This window comes from Helianthus annuus, chromosome 7, assembly GCF_002127325.2.
Source record: "Helianthus annuus cultivar XRQ/B chromosome 7, HanXRQr2.0-SUNRISE, whole genome shotgun sequence".
Classification (NCBI taxonomy): domain Eukaryota; kingdom Viridiplantae; phylum Streptophyta; class Magnoliopsida; order Asterales; family Asteraceae; genus Helianthus; species Helianthus annuus.
Window position 1 is genome coordinate 4426018 of NC_035439.2, and position 23427 is coordinate 4449444.

General features: G+C 39.0%; 1 protein-coding gene across 1 annotated transcript; it reads left to right on the top strand.

Annotated features, from left to right (window-relative positions):
• The first annotated feature begins 1009 nt into the window (after positions 1 to 1009).
• LOC110867736 lies at positions 1010 to 21468 on the top strand. The gene is made up of 2 exons (XM_022116744.2): positions 1010 to 1316; positions 20733 to 21468. The coding sequence occupies exons 1-2, from the start codon at positions 1208 to 1210 to the stop codon at positions 21440 to 21442; spliced, it is 819 nt and encodes a 272-aa protein (XP_021972436.1). The 5' UTR covers positions 1010 to 1207; the 3' UTR covers positions 21443 to 21468.
• Positions 21469 to 23427: the final 1959 nt, after the last annotated feature.

Consider the following 23427-nt stretch of genomic DNA (forward strand, 5'->3'; position numbering starts at 1 on the left):
TGGCGGCCTCCCGTGGGCTAAACGTGGAAACCATCAACTTCTTTTTTTCCAATTTATGTTTGTAGATATACAGAATTTGATTCAAGAGGTTAACCCACCCACATCCGACTTTTGAGGATTTACCCCTCCTGCTCCCCTCGTCCTTTTTTCCCCTTCTGCATTGTCTTTTTTAACTCTTTTTTGTTTTTCATATATTAGTTAATATCCAATTAGTAGTAACACTTGGTGGTTCTGTCAACTTATCAGTGAAATGAACAACATTGTTTCAAACCGTTACAAGATTTTGAGAACTGTGATCTTTTGCAACTTAAATTTGTTAAAATGTTATGCTTGTCGTGTCTTAGTGCAAGGGGAAAGATCACGATTGGGAATGAGATTGCATATGATTGTTTTCTATAAGCATTGGAAAATTAAGCCCACACAGCTCACTTATCACTTGCTAGAAAGAGTTACATTCTCACGTCATGCTAATTATTCTTCAGTAACAGTTCAACTCATGTATCTTGAATATTACTATGGTTGAGTTTCATGTTATGTAGAAACTTACTTTATTTCGTAAAGAAAAAAAAGAAGAGGATAGTTTAGAATAGTAGTGTCACCAAGTTTGATAGTTTAGGGTCGTTGATGGATGGAGTGGATGACATGACATTGCGGAATTAGTAGGGGTTAGGGTAGGAGGGGCAAGTGGTTTAAGGTTTAGGGTTTACACCACACCTTAAACAAATTTCAAACAACATTACTATATAACAAATCTCATATTTGGACTCACCCATCATCCACGGCCCATAGTGTTCGAAGCCCAACGGCCCAAAACTCATACCCCCTATACCCTTCTTCAATCCTTCCTTCCAAACCCTAAAATCAAAATCCGTCCACCAAAAATGTCGGACAAAATTCCGTTCGAACTCCAAGCAGAAATCATCAAAAGGGTTGTTCCTGTCAAATCTTTGATTCGGTTCAGATCCGTTTCAAAGCAATGGAAATCTCTGATCGATAGCTCTGAATTCATCACACCCTCAACAACAAGACTCAGCCGCAACATCTACTGGTAAGCTACATAACAGGAGGTACTGGGTACACATTTGTTTCTACGGATACATGTTTGTCCGAGGACAAATATGTTTCAATTGTAGATGATGATAACTTCCCCCACCACAAGTTTTCCCCTGTTGTTCCTCCAACTGTTAAACTTCTTGGGCGTCAGCTTATGCTCGATTGCTCTCACGGATTGGTGTGTTTGCTTGGATATACCCGAGATCGAGTGAACCGAAAGAACCTGATTGTTGTTTGGAATCCACTAATTGGGAAATCTGTTGGTATAGAGATACCGGATCGAGCCGATATTGTTATTGGTTTTGGGGTGTGTCTTAAAACTAGCGACCGTAAGATCCTCAAGATTTCACGTTTTGTCGACAGCGAGGCCGAGGCTACGGCTGAGGTTTTCACATTAAGCTCTGGGGCTTGGAGAAATGTATCGATGAATATGCCGTTTAAGTCTAAATTGTTGCAGTTCTTCAATACACAGGTGGTTATAGATGGGGTTATTTATTGGCTCAGTTATGATAATATTACAGATAAATTTACCATTTATTCATTTGATTTGGCAAGTGAAGAATTTGGAGAAGCGGTAGACTTTCCTTATAGCTTTGGAAGGCTGTACAATATATCTAAGATCAACGATTCCCTTGTGGTGCTTAGTCATCACTGTCTTGTTACTATTTTAACACCGAAACCATTCTGTGACGTATTGATGATGTTGAAAAATGGTGTTTCAAAACCTTCCTTTACAAAACTATTCACTGTTAACGACGTTCAGGTTAATAGTATGATTGGATTTAGGAAGAATGGCCAACCGATACTGGATCGGACGAAGACGCATGGATATGATGGTGAACTAGAAGTTTATGACCTCTGCTCGGAACGCATCAACGTTCTTGGGATTTATGGGTCGCTCTTCAGGGTGAGCTCCTTTACAGAATCACTACTGCTGCTTAATCATTCTGATTCTATCATTCACTAATAGATGATGAATCTACTTTTAAATCCTAGTTTTCTTTTTTTTTTTTGGTACTGTTCTATTCTGGTTTTTATAGCTTTTAGTTTAGCTCCCATCAGACTTAGACTTAATGGTAACTTTTCTTATTATCATCTAACTGAAAACATGCTTCTAGTAAATGTTTAAATCCTGCTTGATTTATAATCTCATAAGCAAAAACAGATGGTGGCTCCTTCAGGTTATCTGTGTTCTCAAACTGCAGTCACAATGCAACAATTGCAGGGCTGATCATTGTTTTGTGTGGTTCTATTAGCTAATATTCTTGTAATTTGTTGGTGCACTTGTGTCTGTACTTTGTCTGTATTCGGTCTGATATAAACGATGTCCTGATTTGTGTTGTAAGTTGACCAAGTCAACCATCCTCCGGTTTGACTTGGACAACAGTTGAAAGATGTTCTGATCGAAGGATAGCCTCGAAGGATACACCTGATCCTTCGAGGTAATCGAAAGATATGGTTCGACCATGGTTCGACCATTAGACCTCGAAGGATGATCCTTCGAGGTGTATGCTGATCTTTCGTGTAACATGTGGTCGACAGATGATCCTTCGGACCATCTGTCGAATCCTTCGAGCAGACCTGCTGAGCTGGGTATATATACCCATGCATGTGTTGAGTGTGAGTTAGTTCTGAAAGTTCTGTCATTTTTGCACCGAGAGATAGAGAGTGTTGAGAGCTTTCTGTCGGAACTCACACACACACACACTTGAGAGTTTACATGTTAGATTTGTAAACATTGTGCTTGTAACCGAAATCTTCATTTGCATTAATACGACTAGTGTTAATCGGTGAATCTTTGTGTGATTGTGTTTCTACTTGTCTCATCCCGGTTTGCCTACTAGCTTGGATTCCGCACTCGCTAGTGGGTTGGTATAACAAGGTATAGGTTTGTTCTCGATCCTCCGAGAGGGACCTACAAGTGGTATCAGAGCTAAGGCTCTTAACCTTGTTTAAAACCGGGTTTTTACAAGTTTTGGTGTGTTGAAACACTTGGTTTTGCACCTGTTTTTACTAAGTTTCCTGCATTTTCTTTGAGTAAAAACGTGTCTAAACTAACCGGGAGTGTTCAAGTTTGGGTTGGGTAACATAAAAATTGGTTTTTAGAAAACTTTGTGTTTTCCGGTGGTATTCCGGTGTGTTTCCGGTGACTGAACTTGAGGATAAGGTTTTGCCTTTTTGGGTATAATTTTTGAAAGTCAAAAGGTTGGTGGAAAGTTGTGCAGAAACATCCCTTCTGCCGAAAGCAACTTCACCAACCCCATCACCTTTTTCACCAAACTTTCACATCAGATCAGATTGTGTCAGAGCTCTCGAAAGATATCTTTCGGCATCGAAAGATTATCCTTCGATATCTGTCGATCAAGGAAGGCTCGAAAGATTACTATCTTTCGACCCATCCTTCGAAGTCTGAAACATATCCTTCGAGAAAGGAATCTTTTCGAAAGATTCGTGTCCGAAAGATTAGGATCCTTCGTACTGGTGAATCTTTCGAGATCTGTTGATCGAAAGATAAGGATTTAACACGAAAGATAAAGATCTTTCAAAAGGGAATCCTTCGTGTTCTTGAGTCTTTCGAGATCATTGTTCGAGAGTCAACAGTAATCCTTCGAGTACTGTTGATCCTTCGAACAAGATTATATCTTTCGTTTGTGATCTGTTTATTGTTAACAACTTTCTGTGATTTCAGATCTTTCGACCAGGATCTTTCGGTTGTGTATCTTTCGGATCATTCTTACTTAGCATTTATTTTGCTTATCTATCATGAATCCGAGTTGGTGGGGAAGTCCGGCTCCAGACAGTGGAAAATACATGAATACCAGTCAATCTCCATCATGGGCCGAATCTCCGGTATCTACATCCTCACAAACAAATGCCACTCCAGCTGGTCAATGGGCGTTTGTTTCAAATCAAACTCCGAGTATTCAAAGTCTTCTACTAAGCGAAAGTGAAACCGGAAGTTTGAACAGGCCTCCAAAGTTGATGCATCTTCATGAATATCCAGGATGGGTTGATCGTTTTCATACATACATTCTTGGTCAAAATACAGAGTTGTGGTTGCGGTTCATTACGGAATTCGATCAAACTATCGAGGTTGCTGCTTCTTCGACAGCTACATTTGCCGATCTTCCTGATGATCAAAAGAAGACGTATGACTTAGAAAAGAAAGCATACGCTATTCTCACTCAAGCACTGAGCAAGGATATTTATCATCAGTTCGTCAGTTTCAAGACTACGAAGAAGCTGTGGGATGCATTGAAGACAAGAGGAGTAGGTAATGAAGCCACACGTCAACTACGACGAGATCTACTGAAGAAAGAATTCGATGGCTTCACATGTATGGATAAGGAGTCCTTGGGAGATATGACAAGCCGTTTTTATCACCTGCTTACTGAGCTGACCAACTTTGAAGTCACAACGACTCCAACAGAGGTGGTAAAGAAGTTTGCCGATGCATTGCCTCCTCAATGGAACAACTTCCTGGAAATCTTGAAGTACAACGGAACGTTGAGAACCACAAATATCAACGATTTCGTGCAGCTTCTGGAGAACAAGGATCAGGAAGAAACGTTGAAGGCAAAGAGAGTTGCAGTGCCACAGAATCCAGAGATGTATTATGGCACCTCCACTACGTCATCTGCAAAAGCCGGTTCACATGCTCCACTTCAGACGGCATTTGTCACAAGCACGGATATGTATGGCAATCCAGTGCAAGTTCCTGTAAAACCGCCTCCAACCACAGATCTGTATGGAAATCCAGTACAACCACCTCCTCCTCCTCCTGCTCAACAACCTCAATATGCGTGTTATGGAGGAACATCATCTGCTGCAGGTCAACAATCAAAGCCAAATACAGTACAGCTTGACACTTCAAGTTTTTCTAAAATCAGTGTAGAAGTAGCTAAGGAACACATGGAGCTGCTTAACACTGTAGTGAGCGCGTACTGTGGGTTGATAGAAGGTCAGATTGGAAACATTAATCTGACACAAGAAGATTACAGGCAGATTGATAAGGAAGAGATGGACTTGATGGATATCAAGTGGGCCTTTGCGAGTGCTGTGAGAAGAGCAAAGGATTGGATGGAAAGTACTGGCAGAACCAGCTTGGAAAGTAAGCGAGACACCAAGTATGGGTTCGATAAGCAAGCTGTTAAGTGCTTCAACTGTGGTGAACGGGGCCACTTTAAACGGGAATGCACAAAGCCAGCCCAGCACGGGAATCAAAACCCCTTCAGGAACCAAGGCAACCAGCAGAACAGAAACAATGATCGTACGTTGGTGCCTGTCAACAACCAAACCAACCGAGCACTTGCAGTTCAGGTGGATGAAGGTTGTGACTGGTCAATCCAGTTGGGTGGTGATGCTCCTGATGGAACAGCATGTTTTGCTCAGATTGTGAAGGAGCTAGTTCATACCAGTGGTGGAGAATCTTCTACCAGTGGTGATGAATCGTCTGAAGATGAAGACTCCTCTGGATACAGCAGGAGTGTTGATGAAGAATCATCCAACTCTGGTGATGATCATGTGGGTGAGACATCTAATGTTTCGGATGATATTGACATTGATGAACTCTTGGGGGAAGCTGTAGCAGAAACTCAAAGAAGATCTATTCTGGTGGATCAGGCTGCTTACTCTTCGTCTTCTCTCCATTCAGCCTTTATGGCTAATGTCGACGGTTCATCAAGTCAGGTATGTGTCGATGAACCCACTGCTAATAACTGTGATGAATGTGATAGATTGCATGCTAGGTGTGCTGATTTGGAAGGAAACATGTCTGAGTTGCAAGCCAAACATGATGCTTTACAAGCTAGTTTGTTTGACTTGCAAGACAAACATAGTTCCTTGAGTGCTGATTGGTGTGACTTGCAAAGCAAGCATGAGGCTTTGCAAGAGAAATATGATGTGACATTCATCCACAATCAGAAATTGACTGTGGATCTCTCTAAATGCACAGAAGCCAACATGTTTTATGAAAACCATGAAAAAGAATTTAAGTCAGTAATTGAAACGTTAAAGAAGGATAAAACTGAACTGACTAAAATGGTTTCAAGAAAACAAACTGATATTAATTTGTATATATCTCGCCTTGAGAGTATGCAAAAAGAGATGGCTTGTGTGAAAACCGAAAGTGATGCGATCCAACTAAAGTTAGACAGTTATTTGAGTTCTAGCTATGTGTTAGATCACATCATTGACGTTCAGAAGGAAAAGAGAGATGTCACATGCATAGGCTACAAGAAGTGTCCACCACCAGTGAGACATAATTATGATGCCATGCCTGATGAAGAGGACAGGGTTTTCTTTGAACCTTCTGTGCCTCTGGATGTTAAGGAGTTTGCTGCAGGACTCGGATACCAAAAGGAAGTATCCTCAGATTCAGATGTGTCAGCAGATACATTTGTAAGTGCTGAACAGAATCAAGATCCTCCAGTTGTGATTGAGGATGCTGATTCGTCTGATGATGAATCTGACGATACTGTCCCAGCAAAGTCTGATGCGGTAGTCAAAAATGAGGACATACCTCTTGAGAATCACATTCTATGTGATCCCCCTGTCAAACCCGCTAAGACTGTTGCAACTGAGTCCTCGTCTGAGAAGGAGTCGGAGAGTGTGAATTTGCTGTACACTCTAGTTGGTGATGATAAAATTTACTCAGACAAAGATTTTCCCATTAAAAATGTTAATCAATCTTTAATCAGTAAAGTTTTTGAAAATTCGACGAGTAAGTTCTTGGGAAAGGCAGGACCTAAAGTTACAGTTACACAGTGTCCTCCTATCCCAAAAGCCGAAATCCGAAAACAATTTGGCAACAAGAAATTACCAGCGATGCCAAAACAGCAAAATCACACCAAGCCCAAAGGTAAATCACCGGCTCAAGCTGAAAAGAAGCCGAATCAGAAGAAGAAGAAAGATGTTAACTTTGTGAAATCGACGGGAACAGACAAAATTGAAAAGTTTGAAAATCAATCTAACTTAGATTTTGTCAAGAAAGCTATTGTCGAGAAAAGAAATGAACCAAGCAGTTCAAAGCCTAGTACCTCGGGTTCACAAAGTTCAACATCATCGGCTAGACGATCACATGATTCTTCGGGGTTTGTAGAACGAAGATCATGTTTTGAGTGTGGAACCATTGGGCACATTATTAGAAATTGCCCATATCTTCATAAGCAGAAAGGAAAGGTTGATGATCCCCGTGGCAAAACTGACCGTAAGCCAACTGTTTCCACAAAACAAGATCCCCGCCTTGTAAAAGAAAGGGAAAAGAAACAGAAACGCCAACAGGTTAAAAAGATAGAAAAAGCGATTAAAACCGATGCGGTTCAAAAACAATCTGTTGTTGTAAAACCAGACAATTCTAAAACTTCAAATCATCAAGAAGTTAAACTTTTAAAGAAAAACACTGGTGAAACCAAACAGACTTGGAAACCAAAAACGGTTACTGAATCAGGGGGACCATCACAATTCACCAACCATCAAAGACAAGAAGTTATTGTCATTGATGAAAATGGAAGACCCAAGACCACAATGGCTTGGGTCCCCATCTCCAACTAATTGATTGAGTTCATGTGCAGGGTGCTTCAGGAGGAACTATCAGTAGTCATTGGATTGTTGATAGTGGGGCATCCAGGCACATGACGGGCGACATGAAGCTTCTCTACGACGTTAAATCTATTAGAGGAGGTTATGTTGCTTTTGCTGGAGATAAAGGTGGATACATTACGGGAGAAGGAATGATATCTAACGGGATTGTCAGCTTTGACAAGATCAATTTTGTGCAACAACTTGATCACAATCTTCTTAGTGTTTCTCAAATTTGTGACAAGAAATTTTCAGTACACTTTGATGCTAATGGATGTTATGTGCTGAAACCCGGCTTCAAAATTCCAAAAGAATGGATTCTCTTGTCGGCTCCAAGGATAAACGACTTGTACGTCCTTGACATGAGCCAGGCTATTACTACGTCTGCACAAGCAACTTGTTTCGTTTCCAAAGCCACAGAAAAAGACACTATCTCTTGGCACAGACGAATGGGTCACATTCACTTACGCAAAATGAATCATTTGGTTTCAAATGAATTGGTGAATGGTGTTCCCCTCAAAAATTTCCATCTTCAAGACATCTGTGTTTCGTGCCAGAAAGGAAAGCAAACAAAGAAGAAGCACCCTACAAAGAAGATCAACACAGTGGCAGTTCCTCTTGAACGTTTGCACATGGATTTGTTCGGTCCTGTCAAGCACAAGAGTATTCGGGGTGATCAATACTGCCTCGTGGTTACTGATGATTATTCAAGATTTTCTTGGGTTGCATTCATGGCACACAAGAGTGAAACCTTTGGTATTATCAAAAACTTAATCATTCAGATTGAGAATTTGTATAAGTTGAAGGTTAGGCGGATACGTAGCGACAATGGTACTGAATTTAAAAATCATTCCATGACGGAGTTCTGCACTTCAAAGGGTATTCTTCATGAGTTTAGTGCAGCTTATACTCCTCAACAGAATGGTGTCGCTGAACGTAAGAACCGCACATTGATCGAGACTGCTAGGACAATGTTAGTAGAGTCACAGTTACCCATTCCATTCTGGACTGAAGCTGTGGCCTCTGCATGTTACACATTGAACAGAGTCCTTACAGTCAAAAGACACAACAAGACCTGCTTCGAGCTTCTTCAAAAACGGAAACCAGATTTGTCTTATCTAGAACCGTTTGGAGCTCCATGCACAATCATCGATCCTAATGGAAAGTTTGGGGCAAGAGCAATTGATGGATACTTTCTTGGGTATGCCACCCCTAACTTACGAGTCTGGAATCTAGAGACTAAAAGGGTCGAGGAATGGTCTGAGGTCAGAGTACAAAGGCACACCTTGCCAGTCAAAAATCCGGGTCAACCTTGGATGTTTGAGTACGATGACTTCTTCAATTCGATCAATGTTGAAGCCGTTGAAGAAAATGCTGCGGCTAGGATGTTTTTCGAGAGTGACAATGCAACAGTTTCACCGGTGGTTCGTCCAATTCTTGTTAATCAAGAACCATCTTCTTCGGTGAACAATAATACTCTCAACAATGAGGATTTTCATGATGCAAACGAATTGAACGAATCTTCAGAGGATGATGAATTTCTAGATGCAGATCAAGAAGCTCCTACAACAGCAGTTCATGGTACTTCAGAGGGTACTCCTCCAGTAGATGCTCATAGAACAGCTGAGGCTACTGCATCATCCTCTTCGTCAATTCCGGGTCTTGAATTGGTTGTTGATCTTAATCTTAACAACCTGGGTATAAATGTTCCAGTTCCAGATAATCCAGAAACAAGGATTCATAATACCCATCCTCAACAAAACATCATTGGAAATGTGCAAAGTGGCGTACAAACAAGAAACATGTTGCGAAACAACAACAATGCAGGCTTGTATGCAGCTATTCGAGAATCCGGGCAACAAAACGACTGGTCCTTCGCGTGTTATGTCTCACAAGAAGAACCAAGAACGTGGAAAGAAGCCTTGAAAGATAACGCTTGGGTTGAAGCAATGCAGGAAGAACTGCAACAATTCCAGAAGCTGGGTGTCTGGAAACTAGTAGAGAAACCTGCTGGATACAAGAAGATTGGTACCCGTTGGGTTTTCAAATGCAAAAAGGATGACCGCGGAGTTGTTATCCGAAACAAAGCTCGTTTAGTCGTTCAAGGTTTTCGTCAGATTGAAGGGATCGACTACAACGAAGTCTATGCACCTGTTGCACGTCTCGAAGCAATTCGAATCTTTCTAGCCTATGCGTCCTTCAAAGGATTCAAGGTCTATCAGATGGACGTGAAAAGTGCATTTTTACACGGTGTGGTTGAAGAAGAGGTGTACGTCGAACAGCCTCCAGGTTTTGAAGATCCTATCCATCCCGATCGGGTTTGGTTGCTCAACAAAGCTCTTTATGGTCTTCATCAAGCACCACGAGCTTGGTATGCAACCTTATCACACTATCTGCTGGAGAACGGTTTTCGTAGAGGTCTTATCGACTGTACTCTTTTCATCAAGGAACAAGATGGAGATCTTCTTCTGGTACAGGTATATGTTGATGATATTATTTTTGGTTCTACTAATGATGTTTTGTGTAGGGAATTCGAGCGCATTATGCAGGATAAATTCGAGATGAGTGCTATGGGGGAAATGACCTTCTTCTTGGGCCTACAAGTACAACAAACGGAGTCTGGGATATTCATCCATCAGACTAAATATGTTGGTGACATCTTGAGCCGATTCCAGATGTCTGATGCAACGCCCATTGGTACCCCATTGCCAACTAATCACGGAATTACTCCAGATTTGAAGGGAGAAGCTGTTAGTCCCTCAAACTATCGCGCTATGATCGGATCTCTCATGTACCTCACAGCATCAAGGCCAGATATAATGTACCCAACGTGCCTGCTTGCTAGATATCAAGTTAACCCGAAGGCCTCACATCTTGCTGCTGTTAAAAGGATTTTTCGTTATTTGAAGGCGTACCCTGACACCGGTCTGTGGTACCCTAGGGATAATAACTTTGAATTGGTAGCTTTCAGTGATTCTGATTTTGGCGGATGCAAAATCGACGGTAAATCCACAACGGCTGGATGTCAGTTTTTAGGAAATCGCCTAGTTACATGGCAGTGCAAGAAGCAGACGTGTGTAGCTACATCAACATGCGAAGCTGAATACATTGCTGCCTCAAGTTGTTGCTCCCAAGTTCTTTGGATCCAACAACAAATGCGGGACTACGGTTTTGAATTCCTAACTACTCCTATTTACGTTGATAATTCTGCTGCTTTAGATATCACTAGAAATCCTGTGCAGCATTCAAAGACCAAACACATCGAAATCAAATATCACTTCATACGTGATTGCTTTGAGAAAAGGCTAATCGATGTTGTTAAGGTCCACACCGATGACCAACGTGCCGACTTATTTACCAAAGCATTTGACAAATCAAGATTTGACTTTTTATTATTGGTAAACGGCATTAAGGTCAAGCAAGAGTAAAACCAACATCGGAAAATCATTTTTGTAAATATCTTTGTGTGTTTTTAAATTTATCTTAGCTTGTTGATTTTAGGGGGAGTAAATCCAAAATCTGAAAATCCAAAAACATCGAAAAATTTCAAAAACACAAAAACAATAGAAAATCAAAAATGAGTTTCCTGGAGAGCAAAAGAGAAAATGATAGTACATCAGTGGTCTAGCCTAACCTCTTTAAATCTTAAATGAAAAACGATAAGCAGCTCTATATAAGATGTATCGGTAGGCTCACAATCATTTTAAAGTGTGCAGGGTGATATAAATCTTAATCGACTGAAGATCAGGTGGGAACCATTCATTGGCATATGGTCTTAGTACCGAAATTTCGTTTGATAGATTGCCGAGGTTCTGAGATATTCGGTCTTTATGCTGCTTATCATCTGGGTATCATGGTTGTATCTTTTACCGAAAAATAACGGGGACGCAAGTCTAGATCTTCCATGATACTATACATACGTGTACATATTGCATACTGCATTCGACCTCAATAAGTGATAAACAATCACATGTCCAAATCAAATAAGTGATAAAATATCACATTTATCCGGGTGTCAAGTTCGTCTCTCTGCTGTACGGAAGTACTGACCTGTTCACGGACTTGCACCTGTGCCCTCATGCATACGAAAATCAAGTTCCTCCTCAATAAGTGATTATATCACATAGGACTTGTTTTCAAATCAAAATAAGTGAGTATCTCACAATTTATACGGTCAAACAGATGATAATCGGTATACTCACCGGTAAGATGAACTCTCGTGCATACCTTGATACGGGAATGTGTCGTGATGTGGATGAACACCGGTCGGTAAGTATAAATCATACATTAACGTATCCTCTAACCATGATTACATCTGATAAGTTGAGCTTAAGTGGACAACAATACCGATAATTGTTATAGGATGCTTATCTTAATGTTAACTAATTGAACAACAAGAGTGTTTTGGCATGACCGTACACTGATATGATTCTCTTACCCTCGAAACTCGCAAAAAGATTGTCTGTATATATTTATTTACTGCTTAACTTTTATTATTTCTTTTAAACAGTTTCGTCGTTTGGTGCATATCAGCACGACATTAGCGGTGATGTCGTTTGATAACACTCAAAGGATTTTAAATTGTTGTCTTTTAATTTCAAAAATACCAAAAAGATTTTAGGTGTGTTTTAATATAAACTTTATAAAAGCCAAAAAGATTTTATTTCTGCTTTATTTTCGATCGTACGATGTTGGAGCTCAAGTCTTCGTTACCTGAAACCTGACTGAAAACCGAACTGACTAAATCTTCATAAACGGTCGAAATTTGCATGTTTTGAAAGTTAAAGACTTAAATTGACAAATTTATTAAACTTTCAAAATGTCGGACGGTGTTTGATTATGACATGGTCATTCGTGTGTCATTTGTTTATACTATATTCCAAGCGGTTGTTCTCATTACGCGTTTAGATTTCTTGCATGTGCAGATTCTAAAGGCTGGGAGAACATAGTCGATGACAAGCTCTGGAATGAAGACACGACGAGAAGGCGCTCAAGTGATGAAAATGATCGAGTTGCCGCTGCCCATCATCAACACCACAAGGATCTTACTTCATAAAGTTAAAGTATTTCACGAGCATAACTCAAGGGGGAGCTTATGTTTAGGGGGAGTTTGTCAACACACTTCCTACATGATACGGGTAGTTTGTTGATACACTTTCTACTTTGAAGACGTGAAGACTTTGAAGATCCTCCGACATTGAAGACATGATAGGACATCAGAGTCTTGAAGACCTGAAGACCAAAGACCGTCGAAGTTCAAGATGAGTCTACACTTTTGGAAGAACAAGACAAAGCTTAGAGATCAAAGACAAAGCTACAGCCAAGGGGGAGTTTGTTGGTGCACTTGTGTCTGTACTTTGTCTGTATTCGGTCTGATATAAACGATGTCCTGATTTGTGTTGTAAGTTGACCAAGTCAACCATCCTCCGGTTTGACTTGGACAATAGTTGAAAGATGTTCTGATCGAAGGATAGCCTCGAAGGATACACCTGATCCTTCGAGGTAATCGAAAGATATGGTTCGACCATGGTTCGACCATTAGACCTCGAAGGATGATCCTTCGAGGTGTATGCTGATCTTTCGTGTAACATGTGGTCGACAGATGATCCTTCGGACCATCTGTCGAATCCTTCGAGCAGACCTGCTGAGCTGGGTATATATACCCATGCATGTGTTGAGTGTGAGTTAGTTCTGAAAGTTCTGTCATTTTTGCACCGAGAGATAGAGAGTGTTGAGAGCTTTCTGTCGGAACTCACACACACACACACTTGAGAGTTTACATGTTAGATTTGTAAACATTGTGCTTGTAACCGAAATCTTCATTTGCATTAATACGACTAGTGTTAATCGGTGAATCTTTGTGTGATTGTGTTTCTACTTGTCTCATCCCGGTTTGCCTACTAGCTTGGATTCCGCACTCGCTAGTGGGTTGGTATAACAAGGTATAGGTTTGTTCTCGATCCTCCGAGAGGGACCTACATAATTGTTCTCATGGCTCGTGTCATCAATTCTGAAGTCAACTTCGAACTCAATACAACACATACTTGTCGATAAGCGTTTCATTTTAGTTGTCTAATTTTTGACCCGTTTAACATTTATTTATTTACTATAATCTGACATGTTTTACCCGTTTTAATTTAGATTGATAGATTTTGACCCATTTAATATATATTTACCGTATTTTGGTGTGGGTGTGTTTCGGCTGGATTCTATACCGCTATTCAGCTGCTGTGTGTGAGTTTTGGCGTGAGCTTTAGTATGGGGGGCCTTTGTGGACGTGTTTGTCATTTTCTAGCAGTATAAGTCTGTTTCTTTTTCGGGTGTTTTCCTTCGCGTGGTGTGTGTTTTGTTTTGTTTTGTGGGATTCATTCATATCTGCTTCTATTTTTGGATGGTTTAGGGTGGGGGTTGGGCTGCTGTGTTTATATGTTTGGTTGGTTAGTTGGCTCTATTTTCTCGGTGCAGAAGAATAGCATCATCTCTATAAATGGATTCTCATTTGCTGGGCTTAAAGAATGGGTCGCAAGATGAGTCTTGAATAAAAATAAAAGTAAAAAAAAAATGGGTGTGTATCAAAGCTCAGTAGGTCTTGAAGGGAGGTTCACACCTCACACATTTGCAGACCATTTAAATGCTCCTTATTAAGTGGGTTTTTTATACATCAACACCAAGTTGATGGTATAGGTTGCTTATGTTGGCTGGTTTATTATAGGGGTGCAAACCAGCTGAGGTACTCGAGCTCAACTCGAAACGAGCCGAGCTTAAACGAGCTCGAGCCCGAACTTAAAACAAGCTCGTTTAGTAAACGGGCCCAAGCCCCAGCTTCGCTTATTGACAATGCAAAATTAGTCTTGAAATGCAATTTGTAATGACTTTTTTGTGGTTTTAGTAGTTGATATGCTCACATTGTTGGCAAAAATACTGGATTCTTTGTTAATCATTTAAGCTGTTCCAAAAATATAAGTACACACAGACTAGATACATAGTCTTTTTACCATTTATCCTTTCGATATGTTTGTGGTATATTAGCGAGGAGCTTGCTCTGCCACCCTGGAGCATCTTTTCTTCAATCAAAATCACCATCTGTTGCCCAATCACATAGCTGCTTACTATGTTTGTTGTGCGGCCTTGCGCTCATGAAATATAGTTGGTTTCGCCACAAGTGTTCTCAACATACACCATTGAGCATTTGAGCCATCAACCGCGCCTTGCCGGGTGTTTTTGGTTCAACCAACCAAAATGGTGAAATGAATTAGAAGTGTTCATGTGTGGGGCTAAGCATATAACACATAGATATGTACATTGTGTGCTGTTGAATAAAGAGCGTTGAATAGATTTTGTAAAAATTTCTGATTATATTTTGATGGTGTTAAGTCATATGATCTGGTAATCGTTCTCAAGGTTACAAAAGTCCTCGTCTGATACTTTTTCTACAAGAGTTTGTTTTGACTCAAACCTCTTTTGTTTATAATCCGTTATTACTTGAACATATTGGTTCAAAGGTCTGACTCGTACCAAAATGAATAGGTTTTAAAGCCACCCATTCTAAACCGTACCTTTCATGAACTGTTACCTTGCCTGACCTACTGTCCATTTTCCCAAGGATAGCAATTTTTTTTTTCTAGACAACATACATAAAATTACTGATACATACATTTACAAGTTTGTGTCTACAGTAGTCGTCACGTGGCGGCCTCCCATTTAGCCACGTGGAAACCATTAACTTGTTTTTTCCAATTTATGTTTGTAGATATACTGTATTTGATTCAAGAGATTAACCAAGCAGGGAATGTACTCACATCCGATTTTTGAGGATTTTACCCCTCCCGCTCCCGTCTTCCTTTTTTTCCTCGTTGCATTGTCTTTTTTAACTCTTTTTCGTTTTTTTTTGTTTTTTCATATTTTAGTTTACTAATACATACATTTACAAGTTTGTGTCTACTGAAGTCGCTAGGGATGAGATGAGATGGTACACTACCCGTACACGTATCAGTACCGAAAATGCGGGTACCAAATTTTGAATAAAATTGGGTATTGAATATTGTACCGATTATTATGGTACGGTACGAGTACGGGTATCGATACCGGTCTTTTGTTACGGTAACCATTTTGGTACCACTTTGTTTTTTATCTTTTGAGCACTCGTACGAGTACTAAATAGGTAAAATTAGTACAGGTACCAATACAATAAGGGTATCAAATACGGTAAAATCAGTGCGAGAAGTGATACAATACGAGTACCTAATAGGTAAAATCAAAATGAGTACGATAACACGAAAAATAAATCTTAATATTCATTCATAACCAAATTCGGCACTAGTACCATTTTTACCCGTACCCGTACCATACTGAAAGCAGCGAATACCGAAATCAATAAAACAGGGTACCATACATGTACCGTATAGTTAAAATCAGCATAGGTACGAGTACAAGTACAAATATTTAGGAAAAAAAATCTCATCCCTATTAGTCGCCATGTGTCCGGGGTGTGCATCTTCGCCATGGGATTTGCTTGAAGACGATTTTTAGCGTATCGTTTCGGACTTTCACGAGTCTGGAGTCATTAATCCGGGGTGTGCATCTTCGTTTATCACTTTGATTCCAAAGGTTAAAACACCTTTGGGTCTTAAAGATTACAGACCCATTACTTTGATTGGGATGATTAGTAAGGTTCTTTCTAAAATCGTTTCTAATCGCCTTAAAAAGGTTATGGGTAAGGTTATTTCTGAATCCCAATCTGCTTTTATTGCCGAGCGTTTTATCTTAGACGGCCCGTTAATGATCAATGAGCTTCTTGCATGGTTAAAGAAAAAAGGTAGAAAGGCTTTTTTATTGAAGATCGATTTTGAAAAAGCCTACGATAACGTGAATTGGAAGTTTTTGCTGGCTATTTTGGATCAAATGGGTTTTCCGTCTATTTGGTGCAAATGGATTGAAGGGGTTCTAATTTCCGCTCGGGCTTCGGTCCTTGTTAACGGTTCTCCTACTTTCGAATTTAAGTGTGAGAAGGGGTTGCGCCAAGGTGATCCTCTATCCCCTTTTCTTTTTCTTTTTGTTATGGAAGCTTTGTCGTGTTTATTAAAGAAAGCTAAGGAGATCGGGGTCTTAAAAGGTATGGGGGTCGCGGATAATGAAGCGGATATTACTCACCTTTTTTACGCAGACGATGCGTTAATCATGGGAGAATGGTCTAGGGAGAACATACAAAGTACGGCGCAGATCCTTCGTATTTTTCATCTATGCTCGGGCCTTCGTATTAATATTTCTAAATCTAATCTTTATGGGATTGGCACCACCAACAATGAGGTGGACGATATGATGGAGGTGTTGGGTTGCCGAAGGGGTAGTCTTCCTTTTATTTATCTTGGTATTAAGGTTGGAGCGAATATGTCCAGGATTTGTAATTGGGACTCGGTTATAGAAGTTATTAAAAATAGGCTAGCGTCTTGGAAAGCTAGATGTCTATTGGTGGCCGCTTAATTCTCATCAAGTCGGTTCTTGAAAGCTTACCGATCTATTACCTATCGCTCTACAAAGCTCCAAAAATGGTTATTGAAAAAATTGAAGCTATCATGAGGAAATTCTTTTGGTCGGGTTCTAGCATTGAACGAAAAATTCCTTGGATCTCATGGGAGATTATATCTACTTCAAAGAAAGACGGTGGCCTTGGCGTTTCCAATTTACAGCAAACAAACGAGGCTTTATTGCTTAAATGGTCGTGGAGGTTTAAAAAGGAGGGCAATAGTCTTTGGAAGCGCATTGTCATGGCTTGCAATGGGTCTGCACGTAGATGGACTTCCATGCCTTGTTCTAATTCGGCTAGTGGGAATTGGAAGGATATCGTCAAAGTTAGTGACAAGTTATTGCCTAATGGCTGCTCGTTAAACTCCCTTTTCGTTGGTAAAGTTGGTAACGGTACTGCGGTTTCATTCTGGTGTGATGTCTGGCTTTGTGATGCGCCGCTCAGGTTGATTTATCCGAATCTGTTCAGATTAGAAACGGACAAATGGGTGACTGTCAGTAAAAGATTGAAGGTTCAAAATGGTGTCAAATCATTAGATTGGAGATGGAGGTATGCCCCGTCTACTCAGGAGGAGTTATCTGAGTTATTCCAATTGTTGGAAGACTTGTATAACTTCCAATGGAGCGGTGGCACTGACTCGTAGAGCTGGAAAGGTGATTCGAACGGCAAGTTTTCAGTTAGTTAAGCGAAGATGTTTATCTATAATGCTTTTAACACTCACAAGACTCCGACTATAAATTGGAAAGTTTGGGTTCCTTTAAAGTGTAAGATCATGGTTTGGAGAGCTCTTCGGGACCGTCTTCCTACCTGCGCAGCGTTAGAAAAGCGAGGAGTTCAGCTGCAAGATAATAATTGTTACCTTTGTCAATCGGGTCACGAAACGACTATGCATCTCTTTACCGGGTGCGTCTTTTCCTTTGAAATCTGGAATAGAATTATGGCTTGGTGTCGCCTTTGCTCTTTTTATGCCTTTGATGTGTCCGATGTTCTAGCGATTACCGATTCTCAGCCGGTTTCAAATCAGCAGAAGGTTATTTTTCGGGGCATCATATACACAACATTGTGGTCTATTTGGAATGAAAGAAATGCGCGAATCTTTTTACGTAAACATAGAAGACCGGTGGAAGTGCTCGAGGGCATCAAGAGTAAGTTGTTCTTTTGGTTTCGTCATAGAACTAGAATTAAAGATGTCGATTGGATAAAATGGTGTAATTACCCTTTGGATTTGATGTAATCCCTTGTTTGTGCCCGGGGGTCCTTGCTTTGAGGTCCGCCTTTTGGGTGTTTTGAATGAAAGTTACCTTACAAAAAAAAAGTCGCCATGTGGCGGTTTCCCACATGGCCACTTGGAAACCGCTAACTTTCCTTTTTTCTTCTTCCAAATTCACTTTGTCGTTTGGGTGCAAGGGAGTAAAGCCCGAGCTCAAATTGGCTCAAGCTTGTTTAACTTATGAGAACTCAAACTTGTCTCGGTTTGAAATTTGGTTTCAAAGCTCGAGCTTAGCTCGTGGGTAGTTTTTCAAGCTCGGGCTTGGGCCGCTTAACTCGTTTATTATCTATTAATTAATTTTTATTAGTTATAATTTATATTTTTTTCTAAATTTATATATAACATCATACACATATTTAGTTTGATCATAATTTTATAAATAATCATTGTTATTATATAAATAAATACATAATACATGTTCAGGCTCGCGAGCTGTCTCGAGCTCGCTTGCAAAACTAACTTATTAATAAACTCTAGCTTGGGCTCCAGCTTGTTAAAATTTGACTTGTTTCGAGGTTTTTTAGCTGACCTCAAATAGCTCGACTCGTTTACACCCTTAGTTTGTAGGTATATATTTATAAAATTATGATCAATGTTAGTTGATGCTGCCCTTTAGTAACATACATGAAATGCCGCTCCAAGAAAAAAAATAACAAAATGTAAGAATTCAAACAAGTGAACTCATTTTAAAAGACTAGTCTGGTGGTTAAAGGAACTTTTTTGGTCTGTAAACCCCATATCTATTGACCATACAAGGTTGATGATAAGCCACATATCTTGTAATGGTTTCATTCGTAACGAGTATATATTTTTTTTTGGAAGGAGACTTTCTCTGTACAAGACCGAATTGGTCTCCGAGGTCATGTCAATTTTAATTAAACAATAGAATGATCCTTAAAAAACTAGAAAAACATTCTGACAACTTATCATAAAATACAAGGACCAAATGTGAATAATTGTATATTTGAATTTTGAACCCTAACTCCGTTCCGGTTTATGCTTCTGCTCGTCGACGCTGGTGGCTGGTTCGTTGGGTGCTGCTTCTGGGTCGGTATACTTATTAAATAACATTTGCAATTTTTCTGAAAGATTAATTAGCTTTCTTCTTTTGTTTTTAATCTAATCTGTTTAACCTTTGAATGAATCATGAGGATTCACATTATTACGATATATATCAATCCTGTTTTACATATTATTTGTTACATTTGGTTGGTTCAAGGGGCAATGTGATTAGAAACAAATAGAGTGCTTATGATAATTTACCATAAGCACTAGAAATTTAATACGTTTGCATTGTCCTCAGTGGCGAAGCTTTACCCGAAAATATATATACCCAAAAATTTCTATAGAACCGGGGGTCGAAAACGTATATACCCAAAAATTTCTATACGAAAACTACATGTATAACACACTACTGAGCGAAAAGTTCGGGGGTCGGACGCCCCCGGCCCCTTGTATACTTCGCCCCTGGTCATACAACTCAAAGTTTAAAATGTAGTCTTCTTGGTTCTGATTTTGGTTATACATTGGGAGATTTTAGGGCTATTATAACTTTTAAATCATTGGGAAATTTTGATTATACATTGGGAGATTTTGGTTATACACTGGGAGATTTTAGGGCTTCTTTTGTGTGTGTATTAAAGAGAGTAGCTATTTTTGCAGGCAACAAGAATATCTGAAGATGGATAAACTCAGCAAGCTTCCTTCGGGCATAATAGAGAGCACCTTATGTCTGCTACCGATTCAAGAGGCAGCAAGGACAAGCATCCTCTCTAAGGAATTTGAAGTATGGATAGGTTTAGTGTTAGGGGCCAAAAGGGTTAGAAAAAAAGACGTTGGGGGCTCAGATGTTAAAAACTTCTTTTTTGGACTAAAAGGGTAAAAGTGATATAACCACAGGGGCCAAAATCGTAATTTACTCTTTAATTTTTTTAACTATTACTAATCTTTATTTTGTCTATGCTTTAAGTCTTTTCTTCCATTTCCGAGAAAGCTTCCAACAACATTGGTCCACTTGAAATACTTGTGTATGGAATGCGTATGCTTTTGTCACATATATGCGTTACCTATTTTTGTTTTTTTATTAGAAGCTCCCCAAACCTCGAAAAACTTAAGCTAGTGGTAAATAGCAAAAATCTATGTTGTATTCATTCTACTTGTTTTTATTTTTATGTCAAAAACAACTCACACAATACACTTCATGTAGGTTACTGAAGATGAGGTGCTTGATGAATCATATACGGGCTCCTCTACTCTCGAAGATTATTCAGATATTTCGTTGGAATCCACTAATTGGGAAAGCTGTTGGTATAGAGATACCGGATCGAGCCGATATTGTTATTGGTTTTGGGGTGTGTCCTAAAACTAGCGACGCTAAGATCGTCAAGATTTCACGTTTTGTCGAGGCCACGGCTGAGGTGTTCACATTAAGCTCTGGGGCTTGGAGAAGTGTGCCGATGAACAAGCCGCTTAAGTCTAAATCGTTGCATTTCCGGAATACACAGGTGGTTGTAGATGGGGTTATTTATTGGCTCACTTATGATAATAATATTACAGATAAACTTACGTTTTATTCATTTGATTTGGCAAGTGAAGAATTTGGAGAAGCAATAGACTTTCCTTATAACTTAGCAGGACGCTCTGGAAGGCTGTACAATATGTCTAAGATCAATGATTCTCTTGTGGTGCTTAGTCATCACTGTATTGTTACTAATTCAACACCGAAACCATTTTGTGACGTATTGATGATGTTGAAAAATGGTGTTCCAAAACCTTCCTTTACAGAACTATTCACTGTTAACGACGTTGGGCTTAATAGTATGATTGGATTTAGGAAGAATGGCCAACCGATAATAGATCAGACGAAGACGCATGGATATGATGGTGAACTAGAAGTTTATAACCTCTGCTCGGAACGCATCAACGGTCTTGGGATTTATGGGTCGCTCTTCAGGATGACCTCCTACAAAGAGTCGCTACTTTTGCTTAATCATTCTGATTCTATCATTCACTCATAGATGATGAATCTACTTTTAATTCCTAGTGTTTTTTTTTTTTTTTTTTTTTTTTTTTTTTGTTACTGTTCTATTTTGGTTTTTATAGTTTTTAGTTTAGCTTTCATCAGACTTAATGGTAACTTTTTTTATTATCATCTAATTGAAACATGCTTCTAGTATATGTTTAAATCCTGCTTGATTTATAATCTCATAAGCAAAAATAGATGGTGGCTCCTTCAGGTTATCTTTGTTCTCAAACTGCAGTCACCATACAACAATTGCAGTGCTGATCATTGTTTTGTGTGGTTCTGTTAACTAGTATTCTTGTAACTGTTCTCAACTTCTCTTGACTCGTATCATCAATTCTGAAGTCAACTTCGAACTCAATATAATACATACTTGTCGATAAGCGCTTCAGTTTAGTTGTCTATTTTTTGACCCGTTTAACATTTATTTACTATAATCTGACATGTTTTACCCGTTTTAATTTAGATTGATATATTTTGACCCATTTAATATATATTTACCATATTTTGGCACATTTGACCACCATAAGAATAACTATTAATGACAAAATACCCATGCTTGATCTTAAAACTGTGTCTCATACCTAGCTTAATACCTGTTGTGTATATCGTGTATACCCGCAGGTATCAGCTACACTCATTACTAGAAGTGGCAAATATAACCCAAAGACAAACTTTTGGGTAATAATTTGATAGGATTATTTGTCTGAAACGATTCGATTTCAAATCACCTCATCTCATCTGGTTGTTGTAATGAATTGATTTTGCATCGTGTCTTGGTTTTGTGCTAATTGCTTGAAGGTTAGTTCTATATAAACCTACGATCTGATGAGCTGTTAGTTCAAACACCGTTGCAACAAGTAGGCAAACACACACGCTAATGTTTGCTTTGTATTGAGTCATATTCTAGCGAACGGATCTAGTATAAAAAAATATAGCATAAAAAATTCAGCGCAAAAGTAGTACAAAAAATGTAGCACAAAAATGTTATACAACATAGAAATAAACACAATTTTTCGAGTTTTTACATTTTTTTATATTTTTTATAGCAATATAATACTTAAACTAAAGATAAAAAATGTTCGATTTTATGGTGCAATTTTTTTAAATGTCGTATAAAAAAGTTATGGACGTTTATAAAACGAGAGGAATATGAATGTGTCTTGCATGTGAAGAGACATAGTCAATAAATAGGTTTTTTTTCCAAGAATGCTCTTGCACTCTTTTTTTTTCCCCTACATTTTCATATTAGACATTGATTTGAAAATGAAAGGTTAAGATCCTTTCTTATATTAATTAGGCAAAATTAACTTTTTATTTTACCGAACAAAATAATATGAAGAAGAAAATAGAGTCCCCTAAACAAAACTAGAAAAAAAAAATCGAGAGCACCAATATGATATTAGCTCACTTGTTAGATCTTAAGTTCAAAACCTTAGTTTAATTTAGATTTATCCGTGCAATGCCTATTACTCCAAGTAAGGCCAAATAATGTGGTCATGACCCTCTACTAGGACTACAAACGAACCAAACGTTTGGTGAACAGTTCGTGAACCGCTCAGTGGGAAGTTCGTTTGTGTTCGTTCGTTTATTAAACAAACGAACACGAACAAGAAATTTAAACATGAACAAAGGTCGTGTTCGTTCGTTTATGTTCATGAACGTTCGGTAACGTGTTCGTTTGCATTCGATAGTTCAGCAGTGGTTTTGGTTTTTATATTTATTAAATACTTCAAAGTTCTGAAAAATTAAATATCTAATATGTATGAGTGGGGTAAGGATACTGTAAAAAGTGCTCAAAGTGTGAGAAGTGTAAGAAGTGTATTATAACACTATATATAATACTATATAACACCATATAAATACGGTATAACAATATGTAACACCATATAATACCATATAACACTATGTAACACTATATATCATTATATAACAAATATAACACTATACATCTATCATAGACATGCTATCAGACAACCT